We start from the raw sequence: 21,206 nt of genomic DNA on the forward strand, positions 1-21,206 counted from the left end.
GTGTGGTAGATGGGAGTAGGTTCTGAACTTGAATATTTTAGTTGGTTAAATTTGGAATTTTACCATAGGACGTGAGAAGGGACTTACACATAGGAATACAATAATAATGCTATTTGTAAAATTATCTTTATTCATCTTTTGTATGTTTTGTTGTGTATTTTATGTATTTCTCACCATATTGTGAACTCCGTGAGAACAGAGATCACATTTGTTTTACTTCACACCGAATCCCTAACTCAGCATAGGGCTTAACAGTTAGAATTCAGCAAAGAACTGTTGATCAGTTGAATAAGTGAATGAATCTATGTTTTTTTCTGATTTTAGTTGATTCAACTTGAGGATTGACTGACCAAATTTTTGAAGTAATGAAAAAATAAAACTTACCTTGGGACAATAAAAATTTCATACAAGGGGGTGGGGGTGGGCAATGGGGGATAAGGACACATATGTAATACCTTAATCAATAAAAAAAAATTCATACAAAAATATTCTCTTGTCAAAGAAAATTTTCCTAAGGTTATTTTCATACTAGAAAAATTTGCTGACTCATTGCTAAAATATCATGACTCCAAGTTTTGCAGCACTGTTAGAGCTACTGGTAAGTTTTACCAGTTTGCCTACATGAAGCAACAAATAGAATGTGCCCTTGACTGGGAATCAAACCTGAGACCTTTTGGTGCATGGGCTGATGCTCTAACTACCTCACAACACTTGGCCAGGGTCCATCATTAATATGATTATAAATGGCTGCCTTAGTGAGGTTGACAACCTGTTTGTTATTGCCAGTTAGAATACATACTGGTCTCTGGTATAGATTTATAGGTATTGGGACTGTGAAGATGAAGGGAAAAAAAATCCATGGCCTTAGACACCTGTAGTGTGTAGATGGGGAGAGTAGACACTGGAGAGATAATCTGAATAAAATACTTAATAGAATTATAGGAAAGTGCCATGGAAACAGAGGAAGAGTCCTTAACACAAGCTGGGCAGGCAGGCAGGTGGGGTGGACAAGCACATAGAAGGTAATCTCCATAGACTATTTAATAGAATTTCAAGATAATGCAATATGTGCTCTGCTGCTTAAAATGTGCTGGCATTAATTGGATGAAAAGGAGTGTGGGAGGAGGTTGGAAGCTATCGTTGGCAGAAGTGTGTGAGGCCGAGAGGTACGATGCATATAATGACAGAATCAGTTCAAGATGATCACATTAGGAGAGGGACATGGAGAGGACGGACACTTGGCCATTGATTAGGGGACTATCAAATAAAAATAAAGGTTTCTCCCTTAAGAATGTCCTCAAAAACTCTATCTTGCTTTTATGTTGCATCAGAGGTGAGCACAGATTGGGGGTAGAAAGCCATGATACAAGGAAAGAGGAAGCAAAGAGGAGGGTGATGCCAAGGATTTCTGTTTGGAAACCAGACCTGTAGATGGGCCAGCGCTCACCGCCAAAACGAGGAAATGGAAGAGTCTGTTCAGCCAATGAGCATTGACTAAATGCTTACTTGCTTTAGTCACTTTTCAGGTACTGGGACTGGGAAGATCAATAAAGCAACAATCCCTTTTTGCAGGACTCTTAAAACTTATTGGGGGTAAGGTGGGGTGGACAAACACATAGAAGGTGACCTCAGCAGACTACTTAATAGAGTTATGAGCAGGTGCATTGAAATGTAGAGGAAGGGCCCCAGATTTTTCTAAGTTACTAACCAGGATAGGAGAGGAAGCAGTCTGGGAAAAAATAATGAGTTTTTAATATTTTAATATCTTTATTTTGAGTAACACCTGGTGTTCAGAGAGCGGAAGAAGAAGAAGTCACCCAGCGTTTTGGAAATGCAAGTCTGGAGTTTAGGGACAGTCTGCTATGCACAAGATTGTACAGAGACAGTGTATAAGGTGAAGAGAGGTAAATCCAAGTAGATCCCTAATAGAAAATAATTAACTGCATTACATTATTTTAATGTAATTCTGTTCTGCGTAAAACACAGTTGAGAATCAAAACAACACTCATAAATCTAACAAGTTTTTATTATATGAAGAAGTGAGGCCCTGGCCGAGTAGCTCAATTGATTAAAGCATTGTCCTGAGGCGCCAAAGTGAGTGTTCCATCTCCAGTCAGCCCACATGCAAAGAGCAACCAATGAATGAATAAGTGGAACAATGAGTTGAATCAATCTTTCTCACCTCTCTCTCTCTCAAATCAATTTAAAAACTAAATTTAACTTAAAAATTATATAAATAAAAAGTGAAAAGTGAAATCCTGCCCCCTCTGATCCACTCTCTGCTTTTTCAATCCAAACTGACAAAATAGTTAACACCAATTTGTAAAGAGTTAACAGAGGAATTAGAGCCAATAGTGGAGAAAGAAAAGAAAAAGAAAGAAAGAAAGAAAGAAAGAAAGAAAGAAAGAAAGAAAGAAAGAAAGAAAGAAAGAAAGAAAGAAAGAAAGAAAGAGAGAAAGAGAGAGAGAAAGAGAGAGAGAGAAAGAAAGAAAGAAAGAAAAGAAGTGACAATAAAAATCAAAAGTTGTTAGTGTCCCAAATGAGAAAAAAGAAGTATTTGTGATATTTGTGGTGCCAAGCTGTGCAAGCTTTTTATATGATTCACATAAAAAAGAAGATATTTTGGCAAAAAAAAATTCAGCATAATGTCTTATGTACATTTTAACTCAAGATTAGCTTTATGTAAAATGTGTTTTTCTTAAAAAAAAAGAATCAGTTTTGATGTTTTGAGTGATTCCCAAGAAGAATTTTCCTGAGTAGCTTTATATATTCATGTAAATCACAATTGTGTAGAGAACAGAATCAGAAGAAACGTGAGCTGGGAGCCAGGAAGCGGCAGACAGCTGTCAGCCAAGGCCCTGCTGGGGAAGTGGGCAGATCTGCCTCCCTCATTAATAGCTGGTGGCCTGGCAGGAAACGTGGAGCTTTTGTTTGCCTGCCAGACAGAGCCCTTAACTCTCCGATGTATCTGGTTGAAGAGGTTAATATGTAAGGCTCTCTTAACAAAAATGCAGACCCTGCCGAGACCATCTGATTTGGAAGAGGCAGTGCCTGTGTTTAGCGGAAAAGAATCTGGGCAGGTACCACAGAGAGGTGTGATGTTTGATCTTTTGGATCGGAAGTCTTATGTTCTGGGGATCAGAAGCAATCCCCCTGAAGCTTGTTTTCATAAGTCTGTGAAGACTGAAGGCATATTTGTTAGGGCTTGCTTCCTATTGCTTTGCCTTATTACTTCCACCCAACTGTTGTCAACGTGGAATTTGTCTTTCAAAATAGGATGAAATGCCTGAATCCAAGAATACAAGCTGAGATAATTTTGCAAAATGAAGAACTCCCCCAAACCTCCCCACTCCCACACAAAAAGGCTTCTTAAAAAATGTAACTACGTATATGACTGGATTTTTTAGAGTAAGGGAAGCAAGCTATTTTTCTTTGGAAAGTATTTGCCATACCAAGGCTGCAAACTGCTGTAAGCCAGCCTCTATTTTTGTTAGTATTAAAATATATTAAAACACTTGAAGCATTTAACCTTACAGTAAGCCTCCATTATGTTGCCTTGATCTATTTGAAGCTTTGTGGGACATTTTAAAGGATCCTGATTTTCCCCAATATTACTTTCATTTGGATTTATTTTTTTCTCAAAAGAATACATTCATATATTTCTACAAAATCAAATATTACTGATGGCTTTTAATGAAACAGGGAGATCTACTACCAAATCTTTTCCTAGTTCAGATGTATCATTTGGCATTTATATTTTTTACTTTACATAATATGCTTGTAATTGCTATTTCTGGTTTCTCACTGTTCTCTTGTCACATAGTAAATGAGGATTTAGCTCTCTCAAATGATAATTTCTCTCCTTCCATATCATAATATGCAAATATATAACACACTGTTCAAAATTAAATAGTTATAGCTCTCTTCTTGCACACTTGTTTTTCTCAAATTAACACTTGCTTTCGGCTTTGTTTTTAACCATGTTTAGCTAGATGTCCAGTTCATATTTTTTTTAAGACTTTGTTTTTTTAGAGCAGTTTTTAATTCACAGCAAAATTGAAAGGCAAGTTTTTCCATATATCTTGTACCACACACCATAGGTCCCCCATTATTAGCATCCCCTACTAGAGTGGTGCATTGGTTACAATTGATGAATGTAGATTAGTACATCATAATCAACCAAGGTCTATAATTTAAATAGAGTTCACTCTTGGTATTGTACATTCTGTGGGTTTGGGCAAATGTATAATGACATGCCTCCATCATTATAGTATCATGCAGAGTATTTCACTGCCCTAAAATTCCTCTCACTCTGCCTCTTTATCCCATGCCCTAAACCCCAACTCCTGGCAACCACTGATCTTTTTACTGTCTTCATAGTTTTGCCTTTTCTGGAATAAAATATAGGTGGAATTATACAGTATTTCTCTTCTTACATACTTGTTTTTTCCCTAGAATTAACACATGTATTATGGAAGAAGTGATGGTGAATATCCTTATCCGGTTTCCATCTTTAACTGTAATATTGATAATTTGCCACTTCTAAGTATGTCATATTTCTATTAGGTTAAGGAAGTTCTATTTATTAATATTTTGTTTATCAAAATAAATACTGGATTATAGGCTATTCAAAATATTTTTCAATGGTGTTAGCTTTTAATTCCATTAACCTGTTAATGTGATGAATTACATTAATAGATTCTTCAGTTATTGAACTACCCTTGCATTTATTGGAAAAACTCTTTTTAGTCATGATTTTTTCTTACATATTTTCTTGATTGCATTTGATATTTCATTTTCTCTTTCAGCATCTAAGCCTAAAGTCATAACAATCTGTATGTTCATTTTCTCATACACATTGGGTATCAAGGTTTCAGCAATCTCATAAAATATCAAAAGACACTTTTTTATTTTTTTCTCTTGAAATGGTTGTCTAGAACTCAATCACAGGCTATTTCATAAACAATTGCAAAGCCATATTCAATATATTTTTTTTCACTTTATCTAGATTTGTATACATATTTTTTTCCCAAGCTATAACATCTTTTTTGGTACTTTACATCTTATAAAATCAGCATCATTATGCTGAACACAGGAAATCCAAAATGATCTCTAGTTACTGTTCCATATTCCATCTTTGCTAGGAATATACTGAAGGAACCATATGGGCCAAGAACATTTTAAAAAACTTAAATAAAGAAGAAAAATGAATATCAAACTTCTATCTTTTCATTACTAATATAATAGTTAAAAAGACACCACTACAATCCGTACTGAACAGAAAAAAAATGAGTTTTATTTGCCTGCAAATACTTTAACAGGAAAAGTACATCATTTAAAATATATTGGAAAGTTAAAAATAGTCAAGTTTCTGCAACTGTTAGTACTTGCCTTTAAAAAAATATTTAAAGATCATGAACAAAATATGTATTTTTTTCACATTAACATTGGAATTTGACAGGTAGTAGTGGAGGCAGCAGGTGGCAGCAACTCCCACTCAAAAAACTAAGGGAAGTGGAGCAAGCCTTGTACCAGCTGGAGGCCTCCCTTGGAGGCTAGCTAGTTCCTTTGTGTCTACATCTGCTCATTTCAAAAGTGGAAAGAAATAGCATAATGCATAAATCTCACTAACTTTGTTAAAACCAATGGTATGTTTATGTGTCTACTTTACCTGTAGAATTAATTACAAACATAAAATAGATGGCTTTGTGCTTTTTAGGACTTTTCTTCCCCACCCCCCTCTTCTAATGTCATGCATTCTTTGGGTCTTGCTAAATCTTTTTCTTTTCAGGGAAACTAGCCATACTTTTTAGACTTTTGCTACCTTTTAGTTCATGACAGTGGATAATAACAACAATTCAGTGCATAATCTGAACACTTAATATATTCCAGGCTCTCTGTCAGGAGTTTTATATGAACTCAATGAATAAGGTACTATCATTATCCTCCTTTTGTAGAGATCAAAACTGAAACACAGAGAGGTTAAGTAACTTCCCTAAGATCACACAGCTAATAAGTGGAAGGAGCCAGAAAACGCAAACAGGCTGTCCTACCTGGGGCCTATGCTCTTCACCCTTACTGGGGAATGTGTTAATCAGGGAAACCAATCCCTGCCAACAGAGAGGCTAGCAAATATTTTAATTCCACCAAGAAAGAGGCTTCTTTGAGTCACTTAAAGAGTATATATTTTCAACCTTTTTGAGAAGTATGTCCAAAGGTGGAAACAAGGTGACTGAGAGTTCAGTGTGGAAGAGATATTGAGATGGACAGACCAAGGAGAAATCTCAACTTACTATCTGAGAAGATTGACCAATTATGTGACCACCCAGAACTCTACTCTCCTAATATATTACATGGTGATAATAATACTTGGTTATTGTGAAGATTGAAATAACATAAGATAGTTTCCCGAACATGGCTAAGTTCATCATTGATTGACATTAGTTCATGTCCACCTTCCTCAATAAAGTATTGCCAACTTTGAATTTCTGTTGTGTAGGATGAACCTGGAAGAATTAGTTGGAGGGGAATAAAGGGCAGTATTGATTCATTGAGGAATAACACTGCATTATTAATTTTTGTATCTTTCTCAATTATATCAAATGAGTGCATAACAAATGTTTGTTGTTAAATTAGTGACCAAATAGTCACAAAATTAGGTAATCAGTGGATATTTAAAATAGGTAATATAGCCTTTCCAAGTATTTGACATGCATTTTTAGAGGACTGGGGTTAACAGAAAGCATTGATATACCTAAGGAATTTATTTACAATTAATGGAGGCCCCTTATTATTTCATTATATTATTTCAAGATATTCCATTTATATTGTGACAGCATTCCTTGTTCTCAGATATGGTTATGCTTGTATCTGTTTAATTATTCATTAAATTAACTATCTTTTAGACCAAAAACAGAAGATGCCTGGGTATTTGCAAAACCCAATGCCATTCAGGCTGTTGGTGTCATGTCGTTTGGTGAGTATATGGTTTCAAAGGCTTTTTCTCAATATGGAGTCTTCTGTACAGTGAAGAAGTGCTGTGTTTCAGATCTGTGTCTAGTGAACAGATGTCCTATGTCTTAGACATCCTATTAGCAGCATATGATCTAGTTTGTGCCAACATAAAATTAGGCCCAAACTTTTCTCACTCATCACTAAAATTTGCTTCCATTTGGACAAGTCTCTTTCTCATGCAGAACATTCATAAAAGCCATCTTATTTCTTCACTTGAAAATCTAGCAAATGTTATGGATTTCTTTAAAACCTTGCACACAAAGTATTAGGAATTGGCCGGATGTCTAAAGTGCCTCTGTTACATCACAGATTGGGAAAGAAGCTGTGGACCGGAAATATAGTGTTATTTATATTCCCCTTAAGATTGGAAAGGCCACTAGAAAACGGAAAATGGGAGAGAAAATTGAATAGGCCTGGTTTATATCAAGAGTGACATGAAGAGACTACACAGGCCTAATGTGAAGGAAATTTCTCGTTCCCAAAGCTGTTAGAAAGATTATTCTTTGATATATCTCATAAATTAGTATATTTGAACTTCAGTTCATCTTCATTCCAAAGTAGCATGCATCTCTGAGTTTTCAGAAGTAAAAAGAGGACACTGGTGCTTGTTCAATAATGATTTTTCTTGTTTGTTTGCAGCATTTATTTGCCACCATAACTGCTTCTTAGTGTATGGTTCTTTGGAGGAACGCACAGTAGCTAAGTGGTCCCGCATCATCCACGTGTCCACCTTGGTTTCTGTGCTTATCAGTATTCTCTTTGCTGCATGTGGATACTTGACATTTACTGGCTTCACCCAAGGTAAATGAGAGGTTTGGTCTTACCATATTTGGTATTCACATGGAGTGGTGTTATCACTTTTCATTTTGGGTACAATTATACCCCATGTTCTACTTCAGACAAATGCTCTCTCTTCTATCTATTTTTTCCTCTACCTCCTACCTCTCTGCTGCTTTTGTTTCCTAATTTTCTCATTTTAAAACTGCTAAACTTATTTTTTTAAACATATTTTTAATTTTATTTTCTTTATTGATTAAGGTATTACACATGTGTCCTAATTGCCCGCCCCCTCCCCGCTCATGCCCTCACTCCCCTGGTGTCTGTGTCCATTGGTTATGTTTATATGCATGCACACAAGTTCTTTGGTGATGAGAGATAATCATTGATTGGCTTCCTCCTGTACGCCCCCTACTGGGGATCAAGCCTGAAAGCCGGGCATGTGCCCTTGACCAGAATCGAACCTCAGACCCTTCAGTCCACAGGTCAATGCTCTATCCACTGAGCCAAACCAGCTAGGGCTATAACAAAAAAATATATAGCCCTAGCTAAATCCCCAGTAGGTGGCATACAGGAGGAAGCCAATCAATGATTATCTCGCATCACTGATGTTTCTATCTCTCTCTCCCTCTCCCTTCCTCTCTGAAATCAAGAGAGAGGGAGAGAGAAATAGTAACATCAATGATGACAGAGAATTATCAATCCGATACCTTCCGCATGCACCCTGTTGGGGGTCAAGCCTGCAACCTGACTCCCAACCACTGAGCCACAATGGCCCGGCAAAACTGCTAAAATTCTGTAGCCTATTCTCCCTCCTTCATGCTTTCCCTTCAGAGTACCTGAATTCTAGTTTCTTTCTCTGCTACTCCACTGCTACTTTATTTTTGAAAACAGCAATATCCTCCCATGCTTCAAAGCTAATCAAAGCTAAGAATCTTCTTCTTGGTTCTGCTTCTCATAGACTTCTCTGAATCACTTATTAGTACTGAACATCCTTTCCTCCTGAAGAGAAAGGAGCACTACCATGCCCTCATTTGCTCTGTTAATAATTTTTTTCTCTCCAAGTAATTCATCTCTCCCCCTCTATACCCCCACTTCCCATTAATTGGTTCAGGCAAGTTGCCTTTTTTCCTCTTAACAAATTCTCTGCAGACTTTCACTATCTTAACTAGTCCAGAACTGTTTATAGCCATCTTCAGCCTCTAGCCTGCAGGACATTTCTACTTAGTTGTTCCATTCTTGCCTTAAACACAAAACATTATTATTCTCAAAGCCAGCCTCTTCCCTTCCCCCAACCTCACCTCAGGGCACCACACCGAACTTTCTCCTCTGGTCTTCTATGCAGGCAGGCCCAGCAACTGAGCGGTCACCGTTCTCTTCCTGTGACCCTCACACTCCCTTAGCTATGTCGTATGATATTCAGTGTGACAGCCTGCTAAATGCTGTGATTCATGAACCGCACAGCTTTTGCAGGTCTGTTAGCTCATTTGACCTTTAAACAACTCCATGAAGGCAAGTGGAAAAACCAGCTTTACCCCCTTTTAAAACACAAACAGAAGTGACTTGCCCAAGCTGGCTGGTGACAAAGTAGAAAACAAGTCTCCAGACTTCCGGTACAATTTTATTTTCATTTTTTGTGCTGCTTACCACATTTTGGTCAAGTGTGACCCATTAAAAGCTGTCTCTTAGACGCCTGCTCCCCTTAGGTGAGTTTTCAAACAGAGGTTACAGGTGACTATGATTAAAGACAGATATTACTTGAGAAATAAAGATGGTTTCAAAAGAGAGTGATTAACGTAAGGCCAATGCAGTAAAAATATAATACATGTGTGCGCCATAAAGGAGCAGTAATGAAGTCCCTTGAGAGTCTTGTTAAGAATCTTCTCAAAATATTGTCACGTGTCACTATTTTTGCCAAGATGAATGGTCCATAGGCTCCAATCTATACAAAACCTTGGTTTTTAAATGTCTTCTCTGTAACACACAAACCCTTTTTATTGGTCACACCTCATTGGTGTATTTAACAGTGGTAATTGCTCAGATACAATTAAATCTTTATATAACAAAGCTGACAGGTTTGGTAGGGTTGCTGTGTGCGTGTGTGCGTGCGTGTGTGTGTGTGTGTGTGTGTGTGTGTGTGTGTTTCCCTAGCTATAATTCCCTAAAATACACTTAGTCTTAAGCTAGAGAAAGCTGACATTGTTTCTTCAGGCCATTTCACCTAAGGCAGATCTGGTCTTGTTTGTGCAAACTGTGTGCTTCTTTTCTTTTCCCTTTAAGTAGATTAATTTCAGCCTGTGAGGAGGCAGTCAGAACTCTAGATTGTTCTTGACATTCCCAGTGACTTTTGAATCGGTGTCAGGCTCATTTTTTAGTGGAGGTTAGTGAAGGGGAGCATCTGTCCTGTTTTCTTAAAGTGCTGGAACCTTTTCCATCAACCTTAAAACAGGTCTCTGCCACTACTGCTCTGTGGTTAATCCCCTTCGGCCCCAAAGAAACACTAGGAAGTAATATACATTTGTTCTAGTTGATGGTGGGAGGAGAGAAGAGTCACTTGAAATAAGTCTTACGAAGAGGCAGGTCATTTTGCTTTTAATGAAAGTACATTGTTTTCTTTTTAAACAATGGAGTAGTGTGTGACTTTGAACTAATTTCCTAATCAGTCTAATGAAAACTGACCAAAATTTTAAGACGTAAGTATGTTATATTTAGGAAATAAACAGACCACAGTTTTGTGGGTTTTTTTGGTTTCAGTATTGGGAAACTTTTTTTTGCTGACCTGTCTTTTGTGCCCTCATCAGATTACAGAGGTATCTGAGAAAATACAGTCTCTATGTAAGAACTGGTTCAAGGGATATGTAGTCCCTCATTGAGTTTGGAACTAATGAAAGATATTACACTTCCATATTTTCACTTTTTAATCAGTGCATATACAGTGGAGCTCATTGGATACCATGAAAGATAATGTATGTTTGGAATTTCTTGCTGTGGCCTGAGTTTGTGATTAGGCCCTGTGGTGTGATACACAGGAAATTCATCTCCCCAGACACAATGGTCCACTCTTCCTTTCAAGATTGTCCTTGATCTATGAATAGCATTTCAAAAGGAAATTTGTTTATTTTAAAATACCCTTTAAAAAAATAATGAAGTCACTTACTTACCAGAAACAAAGACCAGAAGCAAGTTTATAAAACCAATGCACAAGAATTTAGGGAGTTGATTCTGATGTACGAAGACAATGGATAAAAATACTTTACAGAAGCTGATACAAATTTAAACAAATCTACCAAAGAAAAAAATGAGAATAAGAGGAAAACTATTAGTGATTAATTAATCTTCAGGTGGAACATATACTAGTTTTCATATCAGACAATAATTATATAGTTATTGAATTCAAAAACATATTTAGATTTGGCAATTTATTCTATGGATTAAACAGTGAAGTTTATGTAGCTTCATTGATATAATAAATATCCACCATCTACTTTATTAGATATTTATATCAATGTATAATATTTATTAAGTAAATCTATTTTATATCATTCTCTAGGAGACTTATTTGAAAATTATTGCAGAAATGATGACCTGGTAACCTTTGGAAGGTTTTGTTATGGAGTCACGGTCATTTTGACGTACCCAATTGAATGCTTTGTGACCAGAGAGGTAAGCACAATTCCTTTCCAACACTTTGTCTAGGGCAGTGATGGCGAACCTTTTGAGCTCGGCGTGTCAGCATTTTGAAAAACCCTAACTTAACTCTGGTGCCGTGTCACATATAAAATTTTTTGATATTTGCAACCATAGTAAACAGAGACTTGTATTTTTGATATTTATTTTATATATTTAAGTGCCATTTAACAAAGAAAAATCAACCAAAAAAATGAGTTCGCGTGTCACCTCTGACACGCGTGTCATAGGTTCGCCATCACTGGTCTAGGGGATCTCTCTACCACATTTAATTTAGAAAGATTTGTAAATAATCTGAATCTGAAAATTCCCAAAATGTTCTTTTCAATCAGTTTAAAGCTAAACTTATATTCAGTGTTTACAAGATATATTTTTTAAAGTTGGATTTGGTTTCGTTTATATTAGCATAAGTGTAAATATTTACACAACTGCATTCCAAAATGAATGCCAGTCTTTAATAGAGCCAAACTAAGTTTTTAAAAACAAACGAAAAAACATTCTTACAAAGAAATTAAGTACTAAAGTTTAAAACATGTTTTACAAAATTATCTTTTTGCTAAGATATTTTATAAGTCAACATGTATTAAAGGCACCATAGGACAGATCCTGATCAGTTTTCATATATTTTAAAAACAAAAATATCTTACTTCCATGGAAAACCAAAATTCCATTTAAGCCATTCATTTTATGGATATATTTTATATGTTTATATAAATTTATTTGTATTTATATACCATATAAAAGAATATAAATAGTATTATATATATTTCACTTTTAAGTCAACTCCAAGTTATGTTATCTAGTCCACCTGGGTTTGTGGAGGAAGATTAGGTGAAAGAGAACTAATCCTCTTTGTATAAAATTTAGAGAACATGGCTTGTCTGGAGTCCTTTATGCAAATTAGCTAAAAATCCACTGTACCAGTTAGCAAAAAAACATGATCCTGCTTCACAGTGGTTCTTTCAGGAATCACACTGAAAAGGGATTAGTCTTAGGATCTATTCCTAGAGGCTGTTTACACAGTGCACCATGTGAATGGCTCCAATGTGTGAAGTGAAACTCCTACAGAGCTTTAACTACACTAATGGGCAGGCTTCTAGAGGCAGAGCTGTGTTTACCGTCTGCCAATGCTGGGGACGAGGAACAGCACAGGGACACGGAATAAGGGGAATGTTCAGCACTATGTAGGTCCTTTACAGTCAGCACTTGCCTTCACCTGCAAATGTGTAACTCACTGGTCAGTTCTCCACGTTGAATATAAGGAAGACCTAGACCAGTGGTTCTCAACCTTCCTAATGCCGCAAGCCTTTAATACAGTTCCTCATGTTGTGGTGACCCCCAATTTCATTGTTACAAATTGGACATAATTAAAGCTTAGTGATTAATCACAAAAACAATATGTAATTATATATGTATTATCCGATGGTCTTAGGCGACCCCTGTGAAAGGGTCATTCAACCCCCAAAGGGGTCGCGACCCACAGGTTGAGAACCGCTGACCTAGACTAAATTTATGTTGATTTTTTAAATCTAAGAGCCTTTAGAATTTTGCCGACTAAAGTTGGAGGCAGGAAATGGTTTTATGTTAGCTTCTGCCCAGTACTTTAGGTTCAGATCTGATCTCTAGATGAGCAATAACAGATGGTCATCCTCATATGGTTTCTTGGTGAACTGTCTGTGGACAGTGTGAGTCATTCCACCTGCACAGCTATGTCTTCAATACTTGGAACTTGTATTTCCTTTCTAGCTGCCACGACAGGAAGACAGAACTAAATCAAGATCTCTGCCATCAGAACAATTACTAGGCAGAGGAACCTTGCATATACCTCACCCATTCACTTCCTTTCTCTTTTCCTTTTTCTTTCTCTTTTTCTTTTTCTTTCTTTTTCTTTTTTTTTTTTTTTTTTTTTTTTTTTTTTTTTTTTAATTTTTTTTAATTAAATCTTTATTGTTCAGATTATTACATTTGTTCCTTTTTTTTCCCCCCATAACTCCCCTCCTCCCAGTTCCCGCCCCACCCTCCGCCCTCACTCCCCACCCACTGTCCTCATCCATAGGTGCACGATTTTTGTCCAGTCTCTTCCCACATCTCCCACACCCCTTTCCCCCCCAAGAATAGTCAGTCCATTCCCTTTCTATGTCCCTGATTCTATTATAATCAACAGTTCATTCTGTTCATCAGATTATTTATTCACTTGATTCTTAGATTCACTTGTTGATAGATGCATATTTGTTGTTCATAATTTGTATCTTTACCTTTTTCTTCCTCTTCCTCTTCTTAAAGGACACCTTTCAGCATTTCATATAATCCTGGTTTGGTGGTGATGAACTCCTTTAGCTTTTCCTTATCTGTGAAGCTCTTTATCTGACCTTCAATTCTGAATGATAGCTTTGCTGGATAAAGTAATCTTGGTTGTAGGTTCTTGGTATTCATCACTTTGAATATTTCTTGCCACTCCCTTCTGGCCTGCAAAGTTTCTGTTGAGAAATCAGCTGACAGTCGTATGGGTATTCCCTTGTAGGTAACTGAGTTTCTTTCTCTTGCTGTTTTTAAGATTCTCTCTTTATCTTTTGCTCTTGGCATTTTAATTATGATGTGTCTTGGTGTGGTCCTCTTTGGATTCCTTTTGTTTGGGGTTCTCCGCGCTTCTTGGACCTGTAAGTCCATTTCTTTCACCAGGTGGGGGAAGTTTTCTGTCATTATTTCTTCAAATAGGTTTTCAATATCTTGCTCTCTCTCATCTTCTGGCACCCCTATAATTCTGATGTTGGTACGCTTGAAGCTGTCCCAGAGGCTCCTTACACTATCCTCGCATTTTTGGATTCTTTTTTCATTTTGCTTTTCCGGTTGGATGTTTTTTGCTTCCTCGCATTTCAAATCATTGACTTGATTCTTGCGCTCCTCTGGTCTGCTGTCGGGCGTCTGTATAATATTCGTTATTTCAGTCTGTGTGTGCTTAATTTCTCGTTGGTTCCCCAATATAAGATCGAGGGTCTTATTAGTTTTCGTGTAGAGCTCATTAAGTTTATCGGCAGCTTCTAAACAGTTCTTGAGAGACCTTAAAAGTGTGGTTCTGAACTCTATTTCTTCCATTGACAATTTTGTCCTGTTTCTTTGTCTCCGCATTTTGTTATGCTTCCTTGGTGCACCCCCTAGTGGTCTTTGTTCGCAGTCTTATAGATAAATCTTGATTGTTGTAGCTAATTCCAGGGAGGGTTTGACCTCCAGGCCAAGTGGCTATGAGAATCAGCTGTGTCAGCAGTGAGAGAACTTCTGTCCTCTAGGGAGGTGCTAATCTAGCCTTTGCCTGAGGCTATCCGGCAAATGCCTCTGTGCAGGGCTTGGGCGGGGCGGGTCACACAGGATCAACAGGGTGGGCCGGAGAGAGCAGTTATGGCGGCTCTCAGTCCTGTCCCAAGGGGCTCTGCCTCTCTGAGTCCCAGCACCCGCTGCAAAGCTCGGAGAGAAAGCTGCACTCGCTCTGACCGAAGCCAGACAGTCCCGCTTCTCCCGTTTGAGTCTGGGTCCCTAAAGACTCGCCCGGATCTGGAGCTCAGAGTCTGCGACTCCCTCCCGATTGAAAACGCCAACCGCGCCCTCCGCCGCCAGCCCGCTCCGCGCACTCCGCACCTCAGAATTTGACTTCAGCACTGCGCCACCTCTGAGTGTCTGTGTGCGTTTCTCTTTCCTCCTAGTTGTAGGACTTCCACTCAGCCAGCGTTCCTGTGGTTCTGGGTGATGTCCCTTCCGTTTTTTGGTTTCACTTTTGAAGTAGTTGTTCAAAGCAGCAAACTCCGGCGTTAACCTATGCCGCCATCTTGGTTCTCCTCTTTTTCTTTTTCTTTTTCTTTTTCTTTTTCTTTTTCTTTTTCTTTTTCTACATGCACGCACACACACACAAATATACAGTTGGTAAAAACATAATCACAGCCATTTCTGGTTATAGGTAAAGCAGCCAGCTGCATACAAGAGTGTCCAAACGCGTGTCTCACTATCCTGCCTCACTAGTGACTTTCCACAATTACAATTCTATCATAGAGGCCTCTATAAAAACGAATCTTAAGCAAGTTAATATTTGGAAAGACAATACCAATTGTAAAACCATAAATGAGTAAAAGTTATTAGTATCCCCATTACATTATTGCCGAGGTTACAGTGGTATCCCTCTATGGGGAATGTTACTTATTTAGGATGTTTACTTATCACAGCTTCGAGAGCTGGCTTTGTGAAGGTCCCCCACCCTGTGGCGATCTCCTACCATTTCCAATTCTTGCCTCATGTTTTTTTGTGGTGCAGTCACCATCCTGTTGAGACTGTCTCCTCTTTGTCCTTCATAGGTTTCATTCCTGTTCTTACCTCATTGTTCTTTTTTACACTGTTGCATCAGTTTATAATTCTGCTCTAAATCCTATCCATGTTTCCAGCCCCAACTCAAGACAAGGTAGGGAAAGCACATTTCAGTAATGCTGTAAAGCCAATTACTTTAAGACAGACAGAGCTAGATAAATAAAGCTCCTAGACATTTTCTCTTTGCCAACATATCACAGTATAGGACATATTAAATAGTTAACTGTTGATTGATTTCCTAATCTAAATATCAGTGGAAAATGATGATCAACTTTTCTCTATTTATGTTGAGGAAAAGCAAGATAAAATAGATTTAACTTCTACCAAATAGGATTTATTTTTTTTTATTTTTTTTTCTTTCTTTTTTATTTTTTTATTTTTTAATTAAATCTTTATTGTTCAGATTATTACATTTGTTCCTCTTTTTTCCCCCCCATAACTCCCCTCCTCCCAGTTCCCGCCCCACCCTCCGCCCTCACTCCCCACCCACTGTCCTCATCCATAGGTGCACGATTTTTGTCCAGACTCTTCCCACATCTCCCATACCCCTTACCCCCCCAAGAATAGTCAGTCCATTCCCTTTCTATGTCCCTGATTCTATTATAATCAACAGTTCATTCTGTTCATCAGATTATTTATTCACTTGATTCTTAGATTCACTTGTTGATAGATGCATATTTGTTGTTCATAATTTGTATCTTTACCTTTTTCTTCCTCTTCCTCTTCTTAAAGGATACCTTTCAGCATTTCATATAATCCTGGTTTGGTGGTGATGAACTCCTTTAGCTTTTCCTTATCTGTGAAGCTCTTTATCTGACCTTCAATTCTGAATGATAGCTTTGCTGGATAAAGTAATCTTGGTTGTAGGTTCTTGGTATTCATCACTTTGAATATTTCTTGCCACTCCCTTCTGGCCTGCAAAGTTTCTGTTGAGAAATCAGCTGACAGTCGTATGGGTATTCCCTTGTAGGTAACTGAGTTTCTTTCTCTTGCTGTTTTTAAGATTCTCTCTTTATCTTTTGCTCTTGGCATTTTAATGATGATGTGTCTTGGTGTGGTCCTCTTTGGATTCCTTTTGTTTGGGGTTTTCCGCGCTTCTTGGACCTGTAAGTCCATTTCTTTCACCAGGTGGGGGAAGTTTTCTGTCATTATTTCTTCAAATAGGTTTTCAATATCTTGCTCTCTCTCATCTTCTGGCACCCCTATAATTCTGGTGTTGGTACGCTTGAAGCTGTCCCAGAGGCTCCTTACACTATCCTCGCATTTTTGGATTCTTTTTTCATTTTGCTTTTCCGGTTGGATGTTTTTTGCTTCCTCGCATTTCAAATCATTGACTTGATTCTTGCGCTCCTCTGGTCTGCTGTCGGGCGTCTGTATAATATTCGTTATTTCAGTCCGTGTATGCTTAATTTCTAGTTGGTTCCCCAATATAAGATCAAGGGTCTTATTAGTTTTCGTGTAGATCTCATTAAGTTTATCGGCAGCTTCTAAACAGTTCTTGAGAGACCTTAAAAGTGTGGTTCTGAACTCTATTTCTTCCATTGACAATTTTGTCCTGTTTCTTTGTCTCCGCATTTTGTTATGCTTCCTTGGTGCACCCCTTAGTGGTCTTTGTTCGCAGTCTTATAGTTAAATCTTGATTGTTGTAGCTAATTCCAGGGAGGGTTTGACCTCCAGGCCAAGTGGCTATGAGAATCAGCTGTGTCAGCAGTGAGAGAACTTCTGTCCTCTAGGGAGGTGCTAATCTAGCTTTTGCCTGAGGCTATCCGGCAAATGCCTCTGTGCAGGGCTTGGGCGGGGCGGGTCGCACAGGATCAACAGAGTGGGCCGGAGAGAGCAGTTATGGCAGCTCTCAGTCCTGTCCCCAGGGGCTCTGCCTCTCTGAGTCCCAGCACCCGCTGCAAAGCTCGGAGAGAAAGCTGCACTCGCTCTGACTGAAGCCAGACAGTCCCGCTTCTCCCGTTTGAGTCTGGGTCCCTAAAGACTCGCCCGGATCTGGAGCTCAGAGTCTGCGACTCCCTCCCGATTGAAAACAACAACCTCGCCCTCCGCCGCCAGCCCGCTCCGCGCACTCCGCACCTCAGAATTTGACTTCAGCACTGCGCCTCCTCTGAGTGTCCGTGTGCGTTTCTCTTTCCTCCTAGTTGTAGGACTTCCACTCAGCCAGCGTTCCTGTGGTTCTGGGTGATGTCCCTTCCGTTTTTTGGTTTCACTTTTGAAGTAGTTGTTCAAAGCAGCAAACTCCGGCGTTAGCCTATGCCGCCATCTTGGTTCTCCCTCAAATAGGATTTAGATTTCATAAAACTAATTTCCTGTCAGTAAAGGATATTACACATCCATTATTATTAAAGAAAATTACGGTAACTCCTTTCTTAGAAATCATTCAAATAATCTCAGTAGCATCTGTGGATTGTCTTAGTGGTAACCTTGTTGGACTCAAGGAAGAATGATAGGCAACTTTCAAAAGTCTTTCTTACACTTGAGAAATATATTTATTCACACATTAGTATGCTATGTACTGCCTGTATAATAGTTCAACAAAGAATCTTTGTTATTGATCTGTGTATGTCTATGTGTAAGTATTTGGGAAAATGTACAACATTCATATGGCTTAAATTTAGAATGGCAGTATTTTATATAGTCCTAAGTGCCATAATATGAAATACTCTCTTAATAAATCCTGCCTGTGTCTGTGAATCCCTTTCTAAATGATCTGTTTATTTGGCAGGTAATTGCCAATATATTTTTTGGTGGGAATCTTTCATCAGTGTTCCACATAATCGTAACAGTGGTTATCATCACCATAGCCACGTTCGTGTCATTGCTGATGGATTGCCTTGGAATCGTTTTAGAACTCAATGTGAGTACATTTAAAGGTTTACTCCTTCCATTCTAAACATCCCTTTAAAAATGATGTTTACATTTAACATAAGATGTGTTTTCCTTAAAAATTCACTTTCTGAAGTAAATTTAAAATGTGTTTGTTTTTTAATAGTAACTATTTATAATGATATTTTAAAAAATCTTTACTGTTGAAAGAATTACATAGATCCTCCTTCCCCTTGACCCCCATTAATCTGTTCCTATAATGATGATATTATGCACTTTATAGGACTCTACTTTTAGAATAGTGGTTCTCCAACAGAGGAAATGTCTCCCTTCCTTCCCCATGGGACATTTAGCATTGTCTAGATGTATTTTTACAATATATTTTTATTGATTTCAGAGAGGAAGGGAGAGGGAGAGAGAGATAGAAACATCAGTGATGAGAATCATTGATAGGCTGCCTCCTGGGGATGGAGCCTGCAACCTGGTCATGTGCCCTTGATCAGAATCAAACCCAGGACCCTTCCGTCTGCAGGCCAATGCTCTATCCACTGAGCCAAACGGACTAGGGCTAGAGACATACTTGATGTCACAGCTGGGTAGGCAGGTGCTACTGGCATCTAAGGGCTAGAGGCCGTGATGCTGCCAAACATCCCACAATGCACAGGACAGCCCCCATGTCACAGAACTGTCCAATCCAAAATGTCAAAGCGGTTGAAGTTTAAACACCCAGGTTTAGAGCACTTTTTCATATTTTATTTCCTATAATACATAGATATTACTAAAAATAACTATAAATTAATGTATCTGGAATTTCATTGCCAAGTAAAAATAAGTCCAGAGAAATTCATTAAAATACATGGAGAGAGTGATATCCATGCCCCACATTCACTGACAATGACCCAAGTTCTTTTTCTTTAAAACATTTTTTCTCTCTCTGAAACTTTCTCTTGTAAAACCTACTGCTACCTTCCAAATCCGGGTCCTCATCATATCACATCTGAATTAATTCTGGCTTTTTTGCTTCAACTAGTACATATTTAACTTTTCCTTCCAATTTATCACCATCCTGCTTAAAATATCTCCACTTTCCCATAAACTCTGTTTCCTATGCCTTCCATGGAAAGTTATTTACCATTTACACAAAATCTATCCTCATTTCTAGTCCATCTTATTTTTGGCCTACAAGTCATATTAGTTATTTTATTCTTTAGCTTATGTTTATTCTCTCTTATAATTATTATTTCCCTTTCATTTCTGTACAAATCTGTACACAGATTTAAGGTTTAATGTAGCTTCTCATTTATTCATTAAACAGGTATATATTGAATAATCATTGTGTGCCACACAATAATGATATAACAATGGGAGGAAATCAGGAAAGATTCATGCTTTCATGGAGCTTACAATCTCACAGATAAACATGAAAGTTCAGTTGCTATATAGGCAATAAAGAAGACAGAGTGAAGTAGATGAACTCCCAATGACGTTTTTGAGAAAAAAATTGACAGGATTTGGTGATGGATTCAATTCAATTAGGGGGACAAAGAGGTAGAATGACTCCTTGGTTCTACACTGTGGAACTAGGATAATGATGTCATTTGGTGAGACATGAATAATGCCTCAGAATCACTACACTTAATATTTATTAGTCATTAATTATGGAGGGCTGACTTTTACAGGTGGGATCCCAAGTCATTATTTACTCACTCCGCTGAGAGTTGAGGGATAGGTGAAGGTATTATTGTCAGTGTCCGAGACACTGTTCCTTCCAGATGCCATTTGCATTTGAAGTTCCAGACAAAGGCAGTGGGAGATTCAGTCAGGAACATACTATACGAATTTCTTGTAGCAGAGTATGTGGAAAGTAGGGAGTAAATAGCTTCCCAAACCACAGAGGACTGGGGAGCCATCTATTTGACCAGCAATAGAAAGAAATCTCATGGGATAAATGGGCAAAATTCAAAGTAACCTGTACCTACTTCCTCATTTTGCATAGGCCAAGCCTAGTAGGTTCACCCCAAATCATTTATTTTATTTTATTTTATTTTATTTTATTTTATTTTATTTTATTTTATTTTTTATTGTCTTAAGTTTTACATATGTCTCCTTTTTCCCCAATTGATTCCCCCCCACAACCATTCCCACCCTGGGTAAGCCCCCACCGTCCCAGTGTCTGTGTCCATTGGTTATGCTAATATGCATGCATACAAGTCCTTTGGTTGCTCTCTAACCGACCCCCTCCCCTACCATTTGTCTCTGGATCTATTCATGTTCACCAAATTATGTTGATCATTATATCCCACATATGAGTGAGATCATGTGATATTTATATCTCCAACTGGCTTATTTCACTTAACATAATGCTCTCCAGTTCCATCCATGCTGTTGCAAATGGTAAAAGTTCCTTCTTTTTTATAGCGGTGTAATATTCCATTGTGTAGATGTACCATAGTTTTTTAATCCACTCATCTGCTGATGGGCACTTAGGCTGTTTCCAAATCTTAGCTATTGTAAAGTGTGCTGCTATGAACATAGGGGTGCATATATCCTTT

General features: G+C 38.0%; 1 protein-coding gene across 1 annotated transcript in view; it reads left to right on the forward strand.

Moving 5' to 3' along the window:
* Positions 1–21,206, forward strand: part of SLC38A11 (solute carrier family 38 member 11) — a 54,215-nt gene that overhangs the window by 25,180 nt on the left and 7,829 nt on the right. The window contains exons 8-11 of the mRNA XM_059702498.1: positions 6,906–6,976; positions 7,654–7,815; positions 11,342–11,454; positions 18,554–18,685. Coding sequence (XP_059558481.1) covers positions 6,906–6,976; positions 7,654–7,815; positions 11,342–11,454; positions 18,554–18,685 — 478 coding nt within the window. The remainder of the gene's footprint in view (positions 1–6,905; positions 6,977–7,653; positions 7,816–11,341; positions 11,455–18,553; positions 18,686–21,206) is intronic.

The sequence above is a fragment of the Myotis daubentonii genome, chromosome 7, assembly GCF_963259705.1.
Source record: "Myotis daubentonii chromosome 7, mMyoDau2.1, whole genome shotgun sequence".
Classification (NCBI taxonomy): Eukaryota; Metazoa; Chordata; class Mammalia; order Chiroptera; family Vespertilionidae; genus Myotis; species Myotis daubentonii.